At 39.6% G+C, this 25,351-nt stretch overlaps 1 protein-coding gene across 4 annotated transcripts in view; it reads left to right on the forward strand.

The window, feature by feature from the left end:
• Nucleotides 1–2,454: 2,454 nt before the first annotated feature.
• Nucleotides 2,455–25,351, forward strand: part of LOC112576959 (dynein heavy chain 5, axonemal-like) — a 101,662-nt gene continuing 78,765 nt past the window's right edge. For 2 of the 4 annotated variants that reach the window (XM_025259851.1, XM_025259852.1), the window contains exons 1-15: nucleotides 2,455–2,664; nucleotides 4,692–4,826; nucleotides 5,515–5,587; nucleotides 6,149–6,300; nucleotides 7,078–7,267; nucleotides 11,514–11,677; nucleotides 12,679–12,855; nucleotides 13,853–13,966; nucleotides 18,841–18,948; nucleotides 19,232–19,541; nucleotides 19,921–20,057; nucleotides 20,583–20,990; nucleotides 21,523–21,729; nucleotides 22,155–22,472; nucleotides 23,611–23,854. In XM_025259851.1, the coding sequence (XP_025115636.1) occupies nucleotides 2,551–2,664; nucleotides 4,692–4,826; nucleotides 5,515–5,587; nucleotides 6,149–6,300; nucleotides 7,078–7,267; nucleotides 11,514–11,677; nucleotides 12,679–12,855; nucleotides 13,853–13,966; nucleotides 18,841–18,948; nucleotides 19,232–19,541; nucleotides 19,921–20,057; nucleotides 20,583–20,990; nucleotides 21,523–21,729; nucleotides 22,155–22,472; nucleotides 23,611–23,854 (2,851 nt within the window). In that variant the 5' untranslated portion in view covers nucleotides 2,455–2,550. The other 2 variants (XM_025259855.1, XM_025259853.1) reach the window with 2 other exon arrangements.

A 25,351-nucleotide genomic window follows, 5' to 3' on the forward strand; every position in this document is an offset into this window, starting at 1 on the left:
TGAGTTTTATTTTATCGTGTAACACTGAAAGCAGAATTTGTTGTGATGTTACCACTGTACGTGTAAGTGCGCGTGTGTGCATGGCTGCACTCGCGCGCACGTCTCTATCTCTCTTATCGTACTGTTAAGGTGACCAGACGTTTCGGAGGCGAAAGCGGGACACGTGCCGATGATGGTGTCGTCACCGTCAAAGAACGCCGAAAAAAGTGATTTTTAAAGACAACCGGGTCATTTGATGGACTTGCCAGAAAGCCAGAAAGCGGGACATTGGGCGTCCCGCCCGATTAACAGGCGGGACACGAGGTCAAAAGCGGGACGTCTGGTCACCTATGTGCGAGTGCGAACATTGTTCACATCAGCGTGGAGTTTAACCTCACCCCTATCCCCGCGCAAAGCCGAGCATACGTCTCTCTACGCCACCGCCTTACATCGTTCTCGTCTTTGGTTGACGCATGTCGATCGATCTTGTGTGTGTGAGAGAGAGAGAGGAGGGACATACAAATACAGGAAAAACATTTCCCACAGCGATGTAAATCAGTTTTCTACATACTCTAACATCTTCACAGTTTTAATGCTGTATGCTTTTATTTTAAAATACATGGCCATGATCAGCCATACGTACGGCTGCGCCATGCCGACTGCTCTATTGGATGGTAGGATGCTCCCAACCGCTTTTGAGGTAAAGAAGAGATCTGTCTATACATGCAGGCAAAGTTTGTCGATGCAAACATCTGTTATTAAAGATTTATTTCAGAGGAGATGGTAAACAAAATTTAACACGGAAAAGATCTTATATTTTGATAATTTTTTCGGTCATTGAGCTCTTTTGTAACTAGGAGGTTAAGCCAAAAATTGGGTAAAAAATTTTGTCTTTTTAATTACTATAATTACCTGCAGAATTTCTGTGGCACAAATTAAACCTACACACAAGAATACAAAGCAGAATAAAACTTGTATTTGTGAATTGCCATGCCCTAAATGTACGGAACCTACAGCACGGAATACTTTAGAAAGAGAACGTAGGTTTGGTTGAATCCGCTCGTTGTCTGCCTGCAACATCTGTCCTCAGCCTAGTTGTTGGCTGACAGCGATCTGGTGGCGGTGCTGCGACGTGTTTTACTCTCAAATCCTCTCTCTCACCTGTGTTCCCCCACAGGTGAGTCCATCTGCATGTTTAATAAGAATTTTTTTTTTTATATTGCTTGTTTGCATTTACTGCCAGTAGACAGTAGACCTAACTAAAACGCTTTCGCAAAGAGGGCAAAGATTCAGCGTTTTTTCAGGTTCACTATAAACTATAAACAACCGAGAGGTGCTGGGGAGGCAGAATAAGAAGAAACAGCCCTTGGTCACGAATGATGTTCTATATCTCTTTGACCAAAGAAGGGCCTTGAAGAAATAGAGGGAAAGCGATCTAATTACAGAAAGGTAAACGGCGACATCAGGAAGAGTATAAAGGCAGCTAAGGAAAATTGGACCGAGAAGTCAATACCGCAAAATAGATGAGGGTATGGCATGGGCTGACAATGAAAAGGCTTTCAGCTGCTGAGACCCTGACCATGACCAAGTCAACACAAAACTTCAGTCACGAAAGACAGCAATGGTCACCATACAGAAAGCAAAATTGTACTAAGCCGATGGACACGACCTATACAACGTCCAGTTGAAAACAGATCCAGCACCCTCCAAGGCAATCCCATGAAAATCAGTGACTTTCAGTTCTCCCATTCCCATGGGAAGAGGTCAAGATAACCGTTCGCAGTCTGAAGATAGGGAAGACACCTGTGGTCAAAGCAGGGCAGGGACGGAACAGTTAAAGTCCTTTCCGCTCTATGTCAAAGAGTTTGGAAAAGAGCTACTCAAACAATGGTCGCAATCGTTTGTCATACCCAAATAAAAGAAATAGCAAAACTGCCGAAACTATATAGAACCTTAAAAGACACTGTTTAGACTGAAATCAAAGGAGCTATTATTTTGATTCACCCCTGTATATGTCATATATGTTCCTTACCGTCGGGACGGTTTATTTTTCCGCTTGGGACCGTAGTTATGAATTAAGAGTAAGTTGTTTCGCTATGGCAAAATGGGAAACTCAAGAAAAAGCGTGTTTCCGAAGTTATAAAGCAGTCCAGACCCCTCGAGCACAACTTTTATGGGGCACCCTGCAGAAAGCAAACTGCGCAGAGACGGGTACCCTGGCTATAGTTTCGAACTAGGAAACCACAGTTCACATTTTTTGATAAACCAAAAATTTTCCGTAAGTCCTATTGAAATAAGGCATTTGTACTAGTATATTCAATAGTTTTATGCACACTTTTCGCTACGCATGAAACTTTCAGTAAAATTATACGTGTACAATTTTCTCAGAATGCAGTCGCCTGGCAGTTCTTCCACGTCATGGTTCTTCAGAAAGTATTGCGCTTCTCCACCGCGTGTCCACGCGTGCGCAGTTAATGTCAGCGGAAGTCCCGAAGGCGGGCCGTTTCAAAACAGCCTACCTGTTTTGAAAACACAAATTTCGCCAGAAATTAAGACTTTAACACTTAAAAAATGGATGACGACGCGACAAAGGCAAACCAAAAAAAGGAAAAAACCCGGAAGACGACCGAATATTCCGAGAAAGTGTCGAGAGTCGTCCAACCAGATCAGCCGAAGATGAAACAGGTATAGACTTTAGCCAGTTGACCTTCAGACTTGAAATATCACGTACCATTAAATTTTGTCATGATGCTTTTTCTTGCGCAACCGTTTTATTTACAATAATAGCAATATGAACATTATTGGAAAGGGCATGTATGAAATTATCCACAGCGTCAGGCACAAGCACTGGTGTAATTGATTTAAAGGGGGGAAAATCCCCTCCCGTGTGTGGAATTAACGCAGTGGATTAGCTAAATGTGGGTTTTGTATCTTGAGGTTTTAGATCTAATTTCTAGCACCCATGACTTCTGTGTTTATCATAGTACAGACAGTCGATAGGGCGATGTTTAGAATCTACAAATGCCATCCAGTCAGACATATTTGAGAAACTCGCGCAAAAATATCGTTATTCTTGGCATGACTGTGAAAACCAAAAGGACATACCTCGACTGCATCTTACGCGACGTCGGTTAAGGGACAAGATTGTCATAAAAGACATAGCTATAATTTGAAGTTCTGCTTACGGAAATGGTGGATGTGGGCTTCATAACCGGACAAATGACGTCGTGCGTTTGACTTAGATATGTAAAGTTCTGTGTGAAGATCATACGAAACCAATGGTTTTAGGGTCAAAGTTCAGGACTTGGGAACTTTAAAAGCTGCCTTTTGATGGACTTGCACACTGCTTTGATGTGAGATTCAATAGAGAAGGATGCGTCGATGAAACTCCAAGATTCCGGATAGTCTAAGAAAGATGTTCACCACAGAAAAAGTAAAAGTAGCAGATTTTTCAGACAATTTGCAGTAACTTTTGAAAGGACTTGTCCTCACTCATTTTCAGTTAGCTGATGGTCACCCAGACTTTCAGAGTGTCAGTGGCGTAGGAAGATGCTCGGTTTTGGTATTTGGTGGTGGTGTGTGTGGGGGGAAGTGGGGATAGAGCGCAAACTCCATGCTGACAGTGAACGACTTTGGCATTCGCACATTACAATGAAAATGAGGGGTGCAAGTCAGTGCAGACATGCGCACACGCGCGGAATCCGTGGTAGCATCACAACACAAGCTACTTTCAGTGTTGAACGACAAAGTACCACTTAACAAGAAAAAAAAATTCATTGAAAAATGACTCATCCGGTTATCGCAATCACAAGAAGTTATGTAACATTCAGAATAAGATAAATTTTATAATCATATCAATCATGTTTAAGGTTTGCAAGTCAAAATTCCAAAAAACACCCTCCTCCATCCCGGTCTTCTTTAATGCCTTTGTTTTGTAGTAAATTGGTGTTTCTTTTTTCTTTCTTTGAAACAAGGGCTAGATGAGAAAAAGCATAACTTTTTGCTTATTTTGTTACCCTCCTAAATAAAGGTTTCTCTCTCCCTGTTTTTGAACCTTTTTTTTGTACTTTAATGTGGAAAGTCAAATCTCAAGCATTGGAGGGGGCGGCTGCCCCACTTGCTCCCCTGATTTGTACGCGCCTGTCTACAGTTTGTGAGTCATACTAGCAGTTGTGCATCATCAGACTACATATGCGATTCTGCAGGCCCAAGTTGCTGCAAGATGGTGGAACCAAGTAGTTGGATGTACACTCTGAAGAAAGGGGCCTAAGAAAAGAGGCCTTAAGCACCCCACACTTCAAAGTAGCAGGCGAAAGTGCCTTCAACTTTCAGATAGTCAGTAAGATAGTAATGGAACCAGTTCAAAACAGTGCCAGAGAAAGTACCAAGAAGGAGCTGAAGAATGTTATTACTGAGCGTATCAAACAGCTGTCAGATCCAGCATTGACAGTAATAAGATTTGATTTTTTTTTGTCGCGTACAGACAGTAATTCACCTGACAGTAATAAGATTGGATTTTTTTTGTCGCGTACAGACAGTAATTCACCGCTAAGAGAATAATTAGAGAGCTAAAATAATACAAGGCATTGCTGCTGTAATATATGTTGATTATGCTTATAATATTGGGTTGACATTCTGCAGCTTTCTTTCTATTACTATGAGATACTATCGCAGTATATACATATATTTCTTTTATATAACATTTTTTTCAGATGAAGTTGAAAGAGGAACGTGAACAAAAGAAGAGTTTAATTGATGGAAGGCATCGCTTTATAATGCAAGCAATAGCAAATGCCACAGATTTGACTATGGAGGCTGTAGAGGACTTTATACTAGAGGGCTCTCAGGTTTACCAGCTTTCCACAACCCTATCACTTATTTGATTAAACTGTTTCTAGATTTAATTTTAAGACTTGTCATAAGATGCATTGCTATAGTGTGCCATACTTCAGTGCACCAATGATTATAAGACTGCATTTTTGTGCTTAGGTATTCAGTCAAAGGGTTTATTTTAAACAGTGCTCCTCCCACTACTACATAGCATAGCTAAATGGGTAATTAGGGCATTAGAAACTATTAAAAGCTTGATAAAGTTCAAAATTATTAATAAATACTCCCGATATTTTCAGAGAATAAAGGACAATTTTGTAATTATATTATTTAACACTCTCCACATAAAATAAAACCAGCCCAAGGCCACAAATAATCAGTTTAAGTTGTTTGTATTATTGTTTCTTTTTTCATATATGGTCATCTGCTTAAGGATGATTTTCTTCTTTGACTATATACAGTTTAATATACTTTAATACCTATAAGGGTTTGGTCAACTTTGAAGAAATTAATCAGTGCTTTAAAGGTCAAACTCTTACCCAAGGAGGTGAGGGGCACACAAGATGCCATCTACTCCTGTCATCATGTTTTGCTAAATGCTTTTATATGGCCTGATGGTACCCTCACCTCCCTTCCCTGCATTGAGCCATTCTTTCCATGTTGGACAGTAGAAGTTTGGCCTTTAAGAAATGCCCATTTTTTCAGGTTATGGAAATGAACGAATTTTTTCAACCAACTGGTCCAAAAAAGATTCTTTTCTTTTATCAGGAAGTTGAAGGTAAGCTTCAGTTATGGTTGGAAATTACTCCACGTAAACTACTACATGTATGTTCGTTATTAAGTAACCAGTGAAACTGGTTTAGAAATAGAGGACAGTTGATTATTAGAATAAAGATTAAAAGTTGATTCTCATGCAGCAAAAGCAAAGCCATGGGGTAGCAAGCCCATTAACATGGACATCAAATTTATTTGTTTGGGGTTTTCAACATATTCATAATGTTCAACTCCTAGTGATCGATCATCTCACTTTCCTGAAAAATGTCTACTTTAGGTCACCACATTACATTTGAAAGAAACTTTATACACTATGTTAATTTTAAGCCTAGAGAGATAACTTGTAGAGAAATTATTCAGCTTTTAAATGCATATTTCACTTTCCCTGAAATATCAACCATTGGAAAAAAAATACCACCTGACAAATTTTTGTGTGACTGCCCAGTATCAACCCAGTTAACCAGCATTGTGTGAGTGCCAACAAAAAATGGGGAAAGGGGGAGTAAGTTCCTTTGATATTGATCATTTGTGTATCTTGGTTGGTGTTGATTCTGAAACTACAAAGAAACAAGCTGGAGGCGAGCACTTCACAAAATCACAGGAGAAAAGAACCGAAAAGAACTGTTTATGACAGATGGAACTCAAAACCATCTTACAGGACTATGCATAATCTTCATACGTACAGCACCAAGCATTACTGATGCAAATATAGGAAAGGTAAAATTATTTCACATTAATCACAGAAGTCCTTTTATTATACTAACTAGTCAAGTGAAGCTGTATCCCAGAATGTAAAAAGGAATAAAGTTTAGAATTGCTTTGAATTTTATAACATTTTATTTTTGTGTACAAGAGCTAGGAATAAATGCTTCTTTGTAGGCTACCCTAATAATATTGGCTTTATGTGGAGAAAAAGAGAATTAAATGAAATGCATGTTCCTCATGGACTCCTTTTTTAGAGCTTCATTCATGTAGTTTTTTGAAGTCCATGACAACAAGGAAGTACGTATATTCTACTTTTTAATTAAATTTTGTCAACAAAACAACTAAATGTTTGATCTTAAATATTTTAACATATTGAATGTTTGGTTATTCCTTTGATAAATGTCATTGTTTACTGTTTCCCATTTCTAAGAAAATAATATCAGGTATTTTTGGCCTGGCACTCCTCTCCCACCCTTTCTTTCACACACACAAAAAAAAAACAGAGAGAGAGAAGAGTGCTTTGAGTTATTCTTGTTTGCTTCCTAACTTGATAGGAGGTTCATTTTCTAGAGTTGATTGTTTGATGAGCAGGTTTTTTTTGGCTTTTTGACTTGAATTATTGACTAATTAATTGATTGACTCATTAGTCAGGAAAAAGTGTTTGAAAAACTTTGAGAAATTCTCATCAAATTGATTTAGTTATTTTACAGTGTAGACTGACAATACAAGATCTAAGAAGACCAAGAAAAATGCACATGTTATCCTGCATTTAATAAACTCTGTTTGCAGGATGTGCTCTTCACAAGTTTAGATGCTAACAACGGTCTGTTACCTGCAACCAAGGAACTCCTGTCGAACATCTTTATTCCAGCTCTGCACTCACTGGATAAGGGCTGGGGACATCTTGCCAATCCAGAGTTACTCAGTCTCCGCACTAGTTTTCTAAACAACCTGGGCAATTTTATCGACGCTCTGACAGGTCGGTGACATGTTCATGTAGGTGGTGGGCACATGACATAATATTTGTAAGAAACGTATTAAATATGGCTAACACAAGTTATAGACTTTTACGTATGTTTATTTACTTTCGCTGCCTTTATTTCTTCACCTTAACAGATGTCTTAGTAATGAAGATACCAACCCTGACATCACTGGTCACACACACAATATTGAAATATTAAGTACACATTCCACCTACTCCCTACCTTCCATTGTGTGTTTATGCATTCTAATGCTTTATGAATGCCTTTATGCCATAGCAACATTAAATATCTCAATACTCTATCCGAGAGATCCCTTATCCCCTCCTCCTCAAAGAGTGTAGATACATTATTTGCCATTTACGTATTTCAAAACCACTGTTGGTTCTTAACAAAACACCTAAAATTACATCATGAAGTTGAGTAAAGTTGAATATTCTTCTTCTTCTTGTTCCTATTCGCCCCTAGTGGAGCATAGGGCCGGAAAGTTGAATATGAATTGACATTATTTTTATTAGAGTTTATGTTACATGGGTTCAGTAAATGTAATTTCATTTTTCATGAAGCAGTATTTTATTCTAATTAGAGCATATTTTGTGTGTGTATAGTAAGGAGTGAATGCTAGTGGCGGAGGCAGTAGTTATATCATTCAAGGAAATTCATTGAATGAAAGGACTTAAATAAATCGCTGAAACAAAGCTCCAGTACCTACCTGGGCAGCTGGTTATTGTTAGCGGCTTGTATGGCAGACAGGACATCTGTTAGGAACACTACCTGTGAGTCTGTGCTTGGTTTGTTGACACTGTTCACTGCACAGATCAGGGCTTCAACTTCAGCTCTTCAGTGACAGCTTGTCTGTATGACTACTGTCTGCCTGTGTCCACCCTCCCTCTCACTTTGCTCAGATCGCCGTGTGCTGATTGTACTTCACTTGTCCAGTACGGTGTGTAGATCTTTCTCACATCTCATGAAATGGTTTTTTTTTTTTTTGTCTGCTTTGATGATTCTGTTGGTAAAATCTTTGACAACTTTGTTAATGTTTCTTCCTTTTACTTCAAGTGTTCATGCGCACTTGTTGGTTCACATACTGAAGAGTTCCCATTGTACCTTCTTGTAATTTTATCTTGCACAACTAGGGGGAATTTGGTACCATACTTCCTGAGATGGTAAAAAGTAACTGGCGATGATTACTTCCTGCTAGCAGTGCTTCTACTTTTCTGTTGGTTTTTTTTTTTTATGGATGTCATCCGTGCAGAATTCCAGGTCTGGTGGTGTTGTGTGCCAGCAGTGTGAATAGAAGGTTGGTGTGTCTGTGGAATTATTGACAAGGATTAGGTATTTCTCATCTTACCAAGTATCAGTGTCTTCTCATCGCTTGTCTCGATTGTTATATTCCGATATCTGTGGGCCCAGCTTCTCGTGTCTAAGGTGACTACATAACAAACTTATAGTGTTAATGGAATGGACAGCATATGAGTACATGCGTTCACGTACCATATTGATTGTATAAAGTGAATCTGATTGAATTCGCTCACAATAAAACAATGAGCCTTTCCTTTGAAGGAGGCCACCTCTGATGCTCTCTAAAGACTTCATCAGACATGTCAGTCGTGTTATTTATTTTTGTACTTTGTGTTAGAGTGTTACGGGCTGCCGATTTTTAAAGCTGTTGTACTTGATAAATTAAATTTCAATCAAATTAACCTAGGCTGAATAAAAATATGTAAAACAAGTACACTTCATATTTTGGTAGACGGGCATTTCCAAAGAAGTCCGGGATGCGGCTCGTAGGCCTTAGTTTGCCCACCGGTCCCTCCCTTAAAGAGGGACAAATTAATAAAGAATCTTAAATTTGGATCTTCAATCTGTTGCTTACCGAAAATACCCTACTTCATAGAGGTCGGGTATTTGCGAGTGAAAGTCTTCTTTTCATTTCTTTTCCGTTACGCTGCTTCAACTGTCATGCATTGCCACCTTTTACGAAAGGAACCTCCACCGGTTTGTTCCTGGTGCGAAGGACTTAATTTTTATTGTCTTACATGTTTTAATTTCTTGTCCTGGCATCAATGCCGGCGTTAGTTGGGTGCGAAGCATTGGGCAAATAGAATTGTGGGGCCTTTCCAAACCTCGCCCTTGAAAGTCGTGTTGCCACCACAGGTCATATCGTCAAATAATTATCTCGTCAAATTTGAGGGAAGCCTAATGAGAATTAAAGTAATGCGCAAACGGAATTTACTTTTACTCCGCTAAAAGGGGGAGGCGATTGGAGTTCTTGAAATATCAAAGATTTCAAAACTTCGGATTTTCTCCATATCCCGAGGAACTATATTCCACTACGAACTTGTATTGGACTGCTTGCAGACGATTTTTCCCCCCAGTTATAACTACTAAAACAAGGCTGGTGAGCACAAAGTTTCCGGTTTAGGCACATTTATTCACGGTTTAAGCTCGCCGAGACTAACAGTGGAGAACGTTAAAGATTATATAAGGGTTGGTCTCGGCAGACAGTCGTCAGTCCATTTATATACGTTCATAATTCCATCAGGCGCTTTGCGAAGGGTCCCCATCGGATACAGTGCCTTCAGCGGTCGCCCTTGCTCGCCACCACGTAGCGCCGGCGTTGTTGGCATTCAGAGTATTATACCTGCGGCTGCCAGCAATTTTTTTGAACAACTGCATGGATGTTTGTTTTCTTTGGTTAGATCCATTCCATTTCTCCCCTCTTGGCAACACAAACCTGCGCGCCAATCAGCGCTGCCAACTTATTAACCGACTTCTTCCGTAGGAGAGACACGTACGATAGGAGGACGAAGCAAGTGTAAACTCTGAACAGCGGGGCCGGCCTTGCGCCCTCGTAAGAAGGTCCCCAAGTGGACAGCTGGTCCACTCATTCGATCATGTTAGTCACCCCGGCCGTTTCTTTTTCGACTTTCTTCAACATGCTCTTAGAGAACCGTCTTAGGCAAGGTGTCGTGTCGGCGACATAACCGAACCACACCAACTTTTGTCGCTTGACAGTAGCGACCAGAGACTCCCATTGGGTATCCTTCAGCAGGCGGCTAGGCTGCGAACGAAGTCCCCCTTTTTTTTTTTAGGCTTCCTGTCGGAGATCCAAAGGAGCCTCCTGAAGCACTTCATCTCGACGCCTGCATGGATCCGTCCCTCCGATTCCATAAACAAGGTCTCACAGATATACGGCATGATTGCATAACAAGAGACTTTTTTGTAAAACCTGAATTTGATGCGGAAGATATGACACTTCTGTTGTCTCAAATCTTGTTTGGCCATCGCTTCTGATGCTGGCGTGATCCCGAGACGCACGTCCTTTGAAATGTTCGCACCCAAGTATTTAAGGGACTGGACCTCCTACATCTGTACCCTGGCCATTCATCCGGATCTCCGCTTTGTTAGATCCAGTAGTGTTTACCATGTCTTTGCTCTTATCCATGCTGATCTCCATCCCGTACGCGCTCGTGCTGGCAGCGAACTTGTTGGTAATGATCTGTAACTTGATGTTTCTACCTGCCATCAGAATATTGTTTGAAAAAGCTTATCCACTTGGTTTTTAAAAAGCAAAGAAATCCTTGAGCCGTCACACAGTGCCTTGATGGCCTCCTTCCATGTTGAATAGCCACAGCACAATTTATAGCTCCTCGGGCTACTCTTTATCGAAATCCTTTTTTAAAGTCGATAAAGTTATGGTAGAGATCTTTGCCATGCTACAGGTGCATTTCAGTGAGGACTCATCTGTTGAAGATTTGTTCAACAGTGCTCCTGCCGACCTGGCCTGTTTCACAGCTAGCAGCTCCTCTGCTGCAGTTGTGAGGCAGTTCTGGAACCGGCTTTCGGCTGGCATTAAATCCACCCTTTATCACATGATACAGTTTTCAAATAATTACGTTCTCAGGTAGAAATGGGTTCACGAGGAATCAGATATCAGATTGTTAAACATCACACTTCTTTATATCTGAATGCAGTATTTAATACAAAGTATAAAATTCCTCTAATACTGTTGTATCTGAGTGTGTGGAGGGAGTGTGTTAACGAGGTAACTACCAGTAAACTGTATGCATCCAGGCTAGCTGAAAAATTATGATTGAAACAACAAAGGGATGAATGACTGCTGTCTGTATTATGGATCACTTGGTGGAATTTTTAACTTTAAAAAGGTGTCACTTTACAGTGGAAGTAATGTTTTCTTCATTTGAGAGCATGTCTCCATTCTGGTTTATTTACCCATTCCAGGTGCTGAAGCAAGTTTGAAAGAGAAAGAATGCTTGAATCCTTGTAGTACTTTTGATCTGTCAGTTGTGAATACGCCTTCAGATTTTTTCAAAGTGGCAGGGAATTTAGAAGCTATGGCCAAAATAGAAGCCTGCATGCGAGGATGGCTACATGAGATCCAAGTGGTAAGTTATATGAGCATATTTATGTGCCTTTGATAAAATAATTTATTTGTCTTTGTGGAAATTAAACATTACCAAAATTTGCCATTGCAATATGGTGTCATTACAATACAGTGTTAGTCACACCTCTACTCCAAACAATCCACACCCATATACACCTCTCTCTCCCTCACACTCGAGCACGTATACACACACATATTCTATTCAGCACAGATTCATAAGCTAACCTGTTCATAAGGAACTAGAATTTTTTATGTATAGTATATGAGTACATTTCTCATGTTCACATTGCCCATGGGAATTAATAAAGTTGGTCATTGTCATTGACCGCTGCTAGAATAAAAGAGCATCTAAAATGCTCAGTTTTGCTCCGAGGGATTAATATGAGCATATCTGCAGCAATAGAAGCTCCTCAAATGCATGAAGGTGGAGTGCAGAAAGTGTTTAGGATGGAGCATAATAGCCCTTACAGGTTCCCAGTCTCTGCTCCTTGAACTGGCTTTCTTAATTACCCTCCTTTGATAACTGAACAGTGCTGAAAAATGTTTTGTTATATTTATCCAACTTATTTTTGAGATGCAGAATCTGAGGCAGACCTATGCCATAATTATCTTCATTAATAAGTTTATTGAGGGGGGGCAATATGCATAATTTCATAGCTCTATAATATCCAGACAAGTAAAAGGTCCCACAGCATATGTTGGCTGTAAAGGTTGTCAATGGTGTCTAGGAAACTATATGGAAGACAGAACCTAACCTTCTTTTTCCACCTTCCTTCCCTGATAAATTGGGTAACCATTCCTGCAGAACAGCTGTTGTGTGGGCAAAGATAAGGTGCATGTAGGCCTCAAACAATTGACTTTCTCAACACTCAATAACTACCAGTTGAGACATACAGGAATTACAAATACAGTTTTGCTTAGTTCTTCATTTATTTTGCCTCTATATACTTTCTTCATTTTTTTCATTTCTTGTCCATTTATACAATTTTAAACATCTTTCAGATTTTAGTAAAGAGTGAGCAGATTCGAAGAGAAGCAGATAATGTTGGACCTCGTGCAGAGTTGGAACACTGGAAAAAGCGTTTGTGTAAGTTTAGTTCTCTTCTGGATCAAATCAGAGGCAGTGAAATGAAAGCAGTGTTGGGCATTCTGAAAGCTGCAAAGTCCAGCTTATTAAAGGTTTGTATTTAAAGTGTAATTTTTCATTAATAAATTGTGCTGTACAAACTTAGGGCTTGTAGTATCAAGACTACTTTTCGGCAAAATATATGCAAAACACCATTTTCAGTTACAAATTTGTTAGTACTTTGCTTTACTGCTTCTTCAGACCAGGTCTGGTCTCAGCATCAAAGTTGTTTTAGGTATTAAATTAGCACAGAGTTTAGTTTTGTACAGATTTAGGGAAAGTCAAGTTTATTTCCATGAATTATTTTTTCATCAACATTACCGAGTCACCTGACCCTGTATGTTACACAGGTATTAGTTCTTTAAACACATGAATTTTTTTACCCTGATTGTGATTTATAGTGTTCTCTGGAGGCATCTAATGTTAGCAGTTGCTGGGAGCATGGCCATACCAGAAGACAGTGCTAATTATGCTCCTGGGGTCCACCTAACAAAAGGTTGGGTGTGGCCCCATCCTTCTCTCTGTGGTCCTTCCGTCCCATCTAGACCAACACAAAACATGTGCCAATCAATGCTGCTAACCAGCACTGCCAACCAGTTAATCTTCAGATGGTATCTAAATCAGCATTTACCACAAAAATAAGATGGGATAAAATGAAGCTGTAGAATTTTTTGCCCGATTGCCACCAGCTCCTCAGGGATCCTGAACCACAGAGGGCAGTAAATTTTTTTAAGGTCAAATAGAAAATATACCTGTGTAACGCCTAGAATCAGGTTATCTGTTAAGTCATGAAGAAAAACAATTTTGTCACTAATTTAGGCTGTTCCATGTAAAACCATTGTCATCATGTGGCAAATTATCAGTTGATGAAGAAGTGGTGTTTTTTTTTTTGTTTTGTTTTGTTTTTTTTTTTTTTTTTATCAATGAATCATCCCAAACATGCTTCATGTAATGCTGTTTTAAGAGATTTATGGTGGGAGGGGCAAAACCAGTGTAATCTAAAAAAAAAAAAATGAAAGCTTTATTTAAAGGAAAACTTTGTTTAAACAGGAGTGGCAAGAAGTAGATCAACAAATTACAGAGACATCAAATGAAGCAAAAGACAATGTAAAATTTCTGTCTACAATGGACAAGTTCTGTAGCCCATTGTACACAGGGGACCCAGTGAGTTTTACTAAATACAGGATGCGCCAGGTATTTGAGAACACAACTTTGGCAAATCATCAATGCCCAAAACTTTAACTTTTATCATCTCTCTTCTTGAGCTTCCAATCAGACAATCCAACCCTAACCCAAGAGAACTGTTTGATCTAGTCAAAGCAACTGCTTAACAAGGTGAAGCACCCCAAAGGAGCCAGACAACCTCTATTTTTTTTTTTTTCTGATAAGAAGAATTTCAATAAACACCAAGTAAAAAGGGGCTCTTGTAGTTTTCAGACAGTGTTTCTGTATTTATTTCTTGAATTGCCTGTGATGGTGCTGAGAGTTGCAAACAACATACTGAGCCATGTCATGCTGCATACTTTTACTGCTTAGTCTTAGGGTCAATGCTGCCACCTACATCGAGACGTTGGACAGCGTTGTGAAGTCTGGGTAGGCCATGTGTATTCCAACAGGACTGTTCCACTCACACAAGCCATGTGAACCAGGAGTGGCTGGCCAAGAATGTTCAAAATCATGTGGCCTCTAACATACGGCCTTCTAGCCCTCCAGATTTCACATCTTGGGCTATGGCAGCAGCCCACAATAACAAGGACTTATTGAAGGAAGCTATCGTGGACATTATGACCAACATTAAGAGAGCCACCTGATCTGGTCATGCAGTTGCTTATTAAGGCAGGATTTTTGAATAAGTTTTTCCCATGCTTAAACATATATACTGATTTCTGTGAAAATATATTGTTAAATGTCTTTCTTGCTCCTCAAATTATAAATTGTTCTCAAATACCTAGCACATCCTGCATGTTCTACATATGCCATAAGTGTACCTGCTTTGAGACTTTGTGTGTGTGTGTGCATGCGTGTGTATGTGTGAGTGCATCATTTGTGTGCTTGTGGATGGATTCACATGCATGTTACTATTGTCATGAACCATCACTTGCTTCTTTCTGGGCTTCTTCCTCTCGACAGTGCCCTTTTCCTCTCCAAGCCCCACCACAGGTGGCTGTTTGATGACTCACAAAAGTTGCCAATGAAGCCACCCTGGGCGTGGACATGGGGGGTCTTTTTCCTGAGCCAGCGAAACAGAGCTGTGGCTGGTGCCTTCATCAATGAAGGTCATACGCCCGCATGCTGAGCCGCCATCCCATTTTCTGTCAGGGTTGTCTCCCTTAGTCTTTATGAAGTTACAGTGGCCATAAGGCAGTGGGCCCAGCATGCCTGGCAGCAAACACATGACAATACCCTCATACTGAGAGTGGAGTCTTGGCTGGTACATCCTATCTTGGGAAGCTTTCATCCTGATGCCATATCATCACCTGATTTTGTTTTCTGTTGGGGTTTTCTCTTTTAGCCTATGCCTTATGGCAGCACCCACAAGGCGATGAAGCCTTTTTTTTTTTTACCTTGGCAACTGCACTGCTGTTTTGGGAGCAATAAGAGGAGATATGGCCACCCAAGTAGTGAACTGATGTCAAGGCAGGTTGTGAGCGGGGTTCACAGACCTGATATTGGTTGATTTGTGAAAAGTGATTGGCTGGGCAACGAATAATAAGAGCCGCCTGTCCCACTTCTTCTGGTGGTGCTCTTCCATGAGTTCCTGAGTTTCATTCTTACTCCTTTTGCAGAGTTGATGAAGCAACAAATTTGGATCGCTAGTTAGCACCACTTATGGTCAGAACTATGATGACATCTGATTGTCTTTGAACCTCAGACTTTTGTTCTTGACTATTAAAAACATGCTTGGCAAATGCTTTAGCAGTTGTTCATCTTGCAGTTGTTCTCATATTCGTTTGTCTTTGAGATGAAAGGCCACTCTCTCTAAGGACAAGGATGGCAGCTCCAAGACAGATATCTGGATAAGGATCGCAACAGCAAGGGCCAGGCTGAACAGGGTCTGGCACAGCCATAACAACAGGTTTACTACAATGTACACTTTGTATAAGCCCTTATGGTATCATCCTGCTTTATGGATGTGAAACGTGGACTCTGCTTGCTGATACAGAGAGGATAATCCAGGCATTTTAAAACAAATGCCTGAGGAAGCTGCCCTGGATCTCGTCCATAGAACACAAAACCAGTGACATTGTACAAAGCACAGTTGCCACACTTGTTTGACACCAGGAATCTCTATTTTGCAAGAGTCAAGCCGGTCTGGTTTGGCCATGTGACCCGCACAACACCTTATCGAAGACCTTCAAGATACCTTGGAGGGTGGTTGACACCGCAGTGGCCAGAAGAAGAATTGACTTACTTGGTTGTGTTGTGCAGGACCTGCTCACTTTCGCCCAAAACAGACGTTAGTGGCGCCGTCACGTAGCAGGGTCCTTTTCTGGAATGGTTTCCATTCTAAGCTTCTCTTATTTGGTAGTTGGTGCAGGACGACCGTCAGCCTTTATCTCTGTTCAAACCGAAATGACATGGATCTCCTCTGAGACATCGGTTCCAGTATCTCATATTCTGCCACACTTTCTATAAGCTGTGATTTTACCCACTCCTTGCAGTCAACACAAGCAATATAAGTTACACCACTCAGAAGTACTACTCTCCCACATGCACATAGTGCAGCACATACTAAATACTACACATCCAGACAGAAAAAACAAATATAAAATCATAATCACCAGAAGAATCCACAACTCAACATGTTTGAAACTGCCGCATAGTGCTTTATCTGCCTCTGAATCTAATTGATTTGCTGCGCTTCTTCAGAATGGGATGGACGTGGATGGATGAATGTCGCTTCTCTTCTCCTCGTCATTTCCTGCCTTCTAGTTTTTAACTTTTGACTTTAGTCAGAAACTATGCATTTTCCTCCAATAGATAATGCATGTCTTCTATCCTTCAGTGCTTTGAGCTAACTTTGACAAACTCCGCTATCCGCACATTTCTCACCTGATGTCTTTGCATTGGAGGAAATTCTTCAATCTATGAAAGAAAGGACACGACCTTGAAAGAGGATATTTGATAGGAAGGTCTCAATGAAGCATGGCACATGACCCCGGAAGCCAAACAACTCATGTAGGATATGCTCCTTAGTTTGTTCTATAGGAGCACATTGGGAATGATACCGAATGTATCTTTCCAATATAGGTAGTGCTTTAGTCTGTTGTGTCTTGTCCTGAGGTGGAAAAGATGGCAGTCATCTGGTAGCTAGGGTGGCCTTAATGATGGTCTTCATCTTTGTTTGGCTGACATCGTTTCCATCCTGCCTGTGTTCAGTCGCAAGTTTTGCCCTTCCACCAGCCTGCTTATTGCCTTTAATAACTCAGTGTGAGGGTATCCACTGCAGTTCCATTTTTTAGGCAGTTATTATTCTTCAGTGCTCTTGTCAGCTTAGCTTTAGCTGGTTATTGTTGGCAGCTTGCAGCACTGACATCATCTATTATAAATACTACCTGCAAGTTTAAGCATTGTCTGCTGCTGGCACTGCTCACTGTGCAGATAAGAGCTTTAACTTTGGCTCTGTAGTTAATGCAGTAAGAGTTTGTTGGTATGGCTGCATCTGCCTGCGTCCATCAGGGATCTAATTTATACCTTAGCTCCTCCATTTTGAATGGCGTCAGTTCCTGACCTGTCTACTTCTCGAGGGCATTACTGTTTTCGTCGTTGGCTATTGTCCTTGTCTGGCACTTCATAGATGGCCTCTGCTGTACTGGTACTTGATTCTTGTTCTAGTGTCTTGTACTCTTTTCTATTGCCTTTCTCTTCTCCATTTTTTCTGTTGGCAGTGTTCTCATGACTACAACAATTATTCTAAATGCTTGGTTCTGGATTTTATTGGCATGTTGGTGTGTCTTGGATGCTATCATTCAAGCTCTTGACGCATATTCAAAATGTGGTCTTACATTTTCTTGATGCATAGTTTTGAGGATTTTCTCACCCTTCCCCCTCCACCCACTCTGTGCTAGCAAGCTTTCTCATAGTTAAGTTTTCTTCTGGCCTTCTCTTCAGCATTGGCAGAATGTTGCTTTCATGTCAGCCTTTTTGTTAAAGGTCACATCCAGGTACATCTGCTGATTTTCAAATTTTCGTGACGTCTCTCATCAACAGTTTTCTAGCTTGAGCTTTGGCAGAGAGTGAGAAAAGGGTTGTTATCTTCTCACTGTTGACTGATACACACCAGTTGTCTGCTCCAAGCTGCTTTTGTCCAGAGCAAGCTGCATCCTGTTTATTGCCATTGTTCCATACTCCTCTGAGCAACAAAAAACCAAGTCATCTGCATAAAGGGTAGCATGGTTTCCTTTGGGTATCTCTGGCACAAGATCATTAATGAAGAGTAAATACAGGGTCAATGAGGAAACTCCTCCTTGTGGAACACCTTGCTGCATGAGTACCTTACAGCTACAGTGTCCATCCATCAGCACCATAGATTATCTGTTGTGATAGTAGATTTGGCTCACTGGTACATGTTGCCTTTGATACCTTTGCATTGTAATTTCATCAGCAGTCCATCTTTCCAATTCTTTTCAAAGGACTTTTGCATGTCAGTGAAGACTGCCAGGGTAACCTTTTGGTTATTTTAAGTGTTGCTTGGCTACGTGACATGCAACAACAGTCTTGCAAAGACTTATATCCTGCAACAGGAAGGAAGCAGAAATGGGCTGGAAAAAAACATCAAAGAGTAGACACTTCTAGAACCTCAACCCTGTTTTGTCTCTCTTATCCTTTCTCTGACCATCAAGGTCAAGGAATTAACCTATTAATAAACAGGAAGCTTTGAGCTTCAAAAGAATGGCAAACACTAGATAGCTGGCTGCCAATACCATTAGTTGCTACAGACCTTTTTGTTTGTTTTCCCAAAAGTTAAAAGTATGTCTGTTATAGCAGTATATTTGTCTTATCCAGAGCAAGAAAATGAGAGCATTTTCTTCTAATAGGAGAACATGATGGCGTGCATTCCAGGACTGATCAATGCTATACGGATGATCTACTCCATCTCACGGTATTACAATACATCTGAGAGGATGACTGCACTCTTTGTGAAGGTTTGTTTTATTAGTTAGCTTTATACTTTGGGCAGTAACAAAATGAAACAAGGTTTTATATTCTTCACAGGGTTGTGAGGCATCTTCCTATTCCAGATTAGTTAACTAATGAACTAAGTTCAGGACAAGCTGATATTATTTAATATATAAATGGATGATTTTTTTATGTTTAACTTAACTCATAAGCAATTAAAAAACATGAGATTCTTCATATATGATTACTTATCGACTATTACTATGTCTGCAAGTGATGATTATTCTTTTATCTGTTACATTATATAAGGTCACCAATCAGATGATAGCTTCCTGCAAGATATACATTACAAACAACCATTCAGAAACCATCTGGACAATGGAACCCCCAGTGGTCAAACAGAGACTTGAAACTTGTATTCAGCTGTATGAGGGCTATAAATCCAATTACATTATTGTGAAGAAAAACCTAGAAGCCCATCCACAGGAACGACAGTTTGACTTTTCAGAGGTGTACATCTTCGGAAAATTTGACATATTTGTTGGTCGTTTGAAACTGATTATTGAAATGTTTCAAACCATGGACATTTATTCTCATCTTTCTGAGTCAAAAATTGAAGGTAATTGGAGACACTTTTTTGTGCATCATGTGATGCAATCTCAGACCTACAAGCTAAAAATTGTGATAGATTTTACAATATGACAATACTTTGTTCCACCCAGATAGGCTGCTGAAGCATGTCATCAATAAATTTATATGTATGAACCAAGCTAGAAGGGATGTTGAACAAAATTAAATGCCAATTCTTCTGTTTTGGCACAAATGAAAACAGAAAAATATGCCTGTTCATAATTAGTACTTGCACAGTTCTTAATATTTACATGCTTTATGTTAGCATATTGTGTAACATCCATCCAGGTAAAAATATTCTTTATTTCCAATAATTAAACATTATATATACAAGAGAAAAATAGGTAATATGGCAGTGATTTTTGCAGGCATTGATATTTTTGCCAACAAGTTCACTGCTGTTGTCACATTCATAAAGAGGAAACAGTATGATTTCCTTGACTTCAGGAGACCTGAGTTTGAAAAGGATTATAAAGATTTCAAAGCCCAAATTAATACTTTACAGGTAATACTTTTGCATATATTAGTCTTGATTTAGAGAGTTGACCCATACTAATGAACAAAAAATTTCACAATTCAAAAATTTAGGCATTAACAGGTACTACTACTGATCATAAACACAAATAAGTTATTTTATTTTTTTAAAGTAATACACATCAGTCACTATTAACAGAGTTTTACACTTCTCAGTCACTTGCACTTTTGCATATTTTAAATCATTATTTATTGTCAAAGTTTTTTCTCGATATCAGACATAAAGTCTGTGTCTGTTAAGCAAATTTTTCTTGATTGTGAAACAATATCCTCATTGTGAAACCTAATATAATTGGATAGATGAACTCTGAACATGATAATCATAATAAATTGTGATATCTGCTTAATTTATTTTGATAGTTAATGCAACATGTACTTAATCTGACTGTGACAAGATCAGCTATAATAAACATTCTCTAGACATAAGACGACTTTTATTTAAATTGTAAATATTGATTTCATTCTTATGATATTATTTTGCAATTTTATTTTGCAGACTACTCTTAATATATTTATGATCACTAGCTTTCAAGCTGTTCGTGGGACCAAACGTGCAATGAAACTCCTACAGCGGTTTGAAAATTTGAGACTTCCAGATTTGCCCATTCAACAAAGATATCAACATGTCCTAAAACTTTACAATAGAGACATTGACTTGGTTGCCAAAATGTACAAAACCTTCCGCTTGGACCCTTACATTGCCTATGATCAGCCGCCAATGGCTGGACGGATTGCATGGGCAAGGCAACTGTATCACAGAATCACTTATCCTATTGAATTCCTTCAGGCTAACTCAAAAGTGATGCTCTCTCGAGAAGGAAGAATGACTGCCAAGAACTACAACAGGCTATCCAGAACCCTCATTGAGTATGAGATTGTCTACCACAATGCTTGGCTGAGACAGGTTGTTTTTGTTTGCTTTCAAATGTTCTGTGCTCAACACCTTGATGATGCATCATGGTTCTGTCACCACTATACATGAAACAATCCGTTTTTAATGGGGTTAACATATCCATGAAAATATTGTTTCTTGAATCATAATACCATAAGAAGTGTTCACTATCTACAGCTATCTATAGATTCAATAATATAGCAGAGCCTTTCTCTTAAGACTTGCCAAAGTTTTTTAAAATTGGGTCATAACTGAAAGGGGCCAATTTAGATATTGATATACATAAAGACATCAATAATATTATTTTAGTTGATTTATACAGTTGTAGCCAAGTGATGGCCAGTAGGCCAGCGTTTATTGTTAGTTTTTGGCGCATCCTGCTGAGGCATCACAAAAGAGGATACTCGGCAGTGATTGGCTAGGGTCAAGGTGCTAATTGTCCCGGCCGCATAGGAGCATCAGGTTTATGGCAAGAGATAAATCGATGGACTCTTTTATGATTCAGACATTTTAAAGCAGATAGATAACTTGATCACTGTGATAGGTGGAGTACTGCCGATGCGGACTGGAGGCCACTCTGCTGGTGAAACATTCTGAGACAAAGGAACTGTTTATCAACCTTGATCAGCAGATCATCACCATGCTAAGGGAGACAGAGTGCATGGCTCGAATGGGTCTGGATCTTCCTCTTATCGCTCGAACTATGCGTTTACGAAAGGGTGAATACAAATCAGTCTTCAGTAAGCTGAAGGTATCCACAACATTGCGATCATTTTGTAAAATTATCCAAGTTTGATGATTTTTTTTTTTTGAGGGAAGTACAGTGAAATGTACATTTGCATATATGGGTGTGATGGCACACACATATCACTTTCCCAACAGATTATTTCATTTGCCTTATACTCTATGCCCAAAAGAACTATATATTTTCAATGTTACTAGAGATGATTCTTTATAGCTGGTTGGCTGATTGGTTAGTTTATTGTACATGTCCTTTTTATTCATTACAAAAAGAATCCCCAAATTCCCAAATTTTGTTCACATGACAAGTATTGAAATATTCTCAGTATTCTCAAATGTGGACTGGAAGAAGGCAAAACTAAGATTCATTGGAGTCAGGGTTTTAAATCAAGCAGAATTATTTTTTTACTTATTTTTTGTTGTACTTGTGCACAGATGATGCTGGATGAAAACAGTCGAATACGGAGTAAAATTCCTGGACAATTTCTACCAGTTTTAATTTACTTGATTGGGAAGGTTGATAAAGAACTTGATCATGGAGTGATAACACTGTGCTGGAGCTCCACTCAGGTTGATAGTTTCATTGGAAAAGTCTACAAAGCCCTGGCAGATCTAGAAATCATGATCAATTGTATCAATGATGTTACGGAGTTTAGGATTGATGCTATTTTGAGAGAGATTTTTGACACTGAGCTGTGTAAACTCCCTTCTGATGAACCGCTGGATCCACAAGCTTTTCTGCAGGAAACTGAGGTTTGTACACATTGCAGATAGATGGAGACAAATTTGTTTCCTTGAATTACATGCAAAGACTAGTTTGGTTGCCCTATATTTAGCAACATATTTTTCACTTTTGTAAACTACTAGAAACTAGTCTGCTGGTGCTGTTTTATGCCTCTTGTATGTTAATTTTATTGTCAGTTTTTAAAACCTAACATGAAACATGAAGGTAGTGATAGCAAAGACATGAGCCTTCCGTATAGTTGGCATAATATTTGTGCCAACTGGCTGACAACTTTGGTCAGAAGGTGTGGATGGTATAGCTTATGCAAGGCATTTTGCACTCAAAAGTGGGTGCAAGACCCATGACACATGGCCAAAATCATCATATGGAGTAAATCTACCTTTGGTAGATGTTCAAATTGTGCTTGTGCATAGGTCTGGGTCCACTGTGAATACCCAAGTGTGCTGGAATAGGAAAGAGAGATGGTCAGTCAAGTGGAGTGTTAGCTTGTTGTAACATATTATTCTTTAGGTTTTCGATGAGGAAGTAAAGGTTCAAAAGAGTGAAAAGTGAAATATAACACAGGCACATGGTACAGAAAGCTGGTGAGTTTTCATAATATGGGTTTGTGTCTCAACTGGATCATACAGACGGACATTTACATATTCTTTCATTGAATACAAAGACAACTACATCTGCATCTGCAGGCTCTGTCTACTTTAACACACACACACTAATCAACAAATCAAATTTGCTATCCTTGAACAAACAATTCTCTTTTCAAATAAATGTCAATCAGTGCACACACAAACCAGTGGTAAATCCAGGGAAGTCAGAAAAACACAATAAATTCTTTCTAACAGTTGAAGTCCTGTACATACAAGGCAAAAGGTAAGTTAGGGGGAAAATCTTCAAGTACTGTTCAGTGATCAAACAGAACAATGGTAAATCCAGAGAAGTACACAAAACCAAATAAATTCTTCCTAATAGTTCAAGTCCTGCTCAGTTTACACTTCTTCACAAGTACACAGCCTGGAACTAGGAAAAGAAATATTCATATATGAATTTCCTGACCATATAGAAGTAAAATGACTTGCCACTCCAGTAATGTAACCTGTAATGTCATTACTCAAACCAGAAGCATTCTTTTTTCCCTTGTTAAAACAGGTTGTTTGTGCCAAAGCAGCCATAACCCTTAACACCAAAAGTAAGACGGTTCATGACGCTATCATTGAACTGATCAAAATGTTATGTGTTCTGCCTAAATCTACTGATGGTGATCTTGATGAGGAGGAGGATGTGGAACTAGATCTCCAGGAAGAAGAGAGTGGTGAACTAGAACTTGAGATGCAAAAACTGACTCAGGATGAAGCTCAAGAAGAAGAAGAGGATGACAAAGTTGAAATAGAGGGTATGAAACTTGACAATATGCCTTAAATTGTCTTTTAGGGCTTGCTTATTGTCTAGAGTCAGATGTCTCAGAGACAGATTTTTCACAAGAGAGTTGTAAACATGGTTATGAGCATCAATGTATTATCAAGATTGTTAGCATTATTATATCACCAGTCCTTCTATGTGTTCTCATTCTTCTCTTTCACAAGTTGTTTCCCATGTAGCCATTGGCATGGCAGGTGACTTTACCAGATGACATGGCCATAGGAGATAATAGACTACGATTGCTAACCACCAAATGTTGACACTGAGCTAGCCTGTGCTTGGTGTGCAGGTTCTGGTGAGCGACACCCCTCAGATACTATAAAGACAACATCGGGAGTGGGGGAGGTTGTAGAATTTACAGGTATTTGTGAAGTTTGTCATGCATTTTACTGCCACATCCTGATCCCCAGGCCCCAGCTGCCTTTTTGTTAACTGTTGCTAAACCTTACATAATCTTTTTTTTTTTCGTTGCTGCGAGTCTTACCTCCTGCTGAGAGGAAGAAAAGCAGATGACCTTCTGTACGCCACTATGTTTTCCAATGTCTTTCTGACATTTTGTTCTTTCTTTGGCTGCATTCCTGCATATACATTATGCTACCCACTACAGCACCCGTTTAAAGTGTAGTTTTATGTCCTTGTAGAAAAGCTCACCTACAAGTCCTCATTTTCAGAAGAACACTGCTTGCAAGAAAAAATCAGATTCTTTTGCTCAGCAGTGTGGTATCTCTTCACTGATCTGTTTTTTCCCCCCTAGGAAAGTACCCATGTCTCAGCTGTGAAGTGGTCAAGTCATCAGACAAAATTTGATGAAACCTAGCCCAAACCTTTCATCCTAGATTAAAGAGATGATTAAAGATGTTTAACAAACTTTCCCTGCAGGCCACTTATGTGTGCTCTCTTAAGGTATGGATGCTCAAGTCTTGCCTACCATCATAATGTAGCGTTGACATGTTTTGTTTTGACTACCTTTAAAAGGTTCTTTTTGAGAGACTTTTCTGCCCAAACCCCCACTGGCACTAAAAGGGGTGATCTCAGGGGTGTACTGGGCCATGGTGCAAGAAGAAGGTAGATGCGACTCCTCATTCCCTCTTCTCCTTCTAACTTCTGAATTCTCTAAAAACTACCCCCATTCCACTGACCATTTTCCTCTTCTGCTGTGACCACCAGTGAGAAAGGTTCTGGCCACTACCATTCCAGCACTACCAAAGTGGGTCACTAGAAAGTCAGTATAGCTATGTCCAGGATTGTGATGCTACCAGGCTGTGCATGTATGTGCATTTTTGCTTTTGTGCCTGTGTTTGTGTACTTGCATGTGTTGGGCTCTATCATATACTGCAGTGATTGCAGTGATTGTAAATTGTGCATCCCTCTCTTGAGCCCTTACTTGCTATTGCCCCTTAAAACCACTTACCTTACTTAGTTATGATGCTAAGATGTGCATGCTAATTCCAGCAAGTTCTCAAAAACTAGT

The sequence above is a fragment of the Pomacea canaliculata genome, linkage group LG12 (assembly GCF_003073045.1).
Source record: "Pomacea canaliculata isolate SZHN2017 linkage group LG12, ASM307304v1, whole genome shotgun sequence".
NCBI lineage: Eukaryota > Metazoa > Mollusca > Gastropoda > Architaenioglossa > Ampullariidae > Pomacea > Pomacea canaliculata.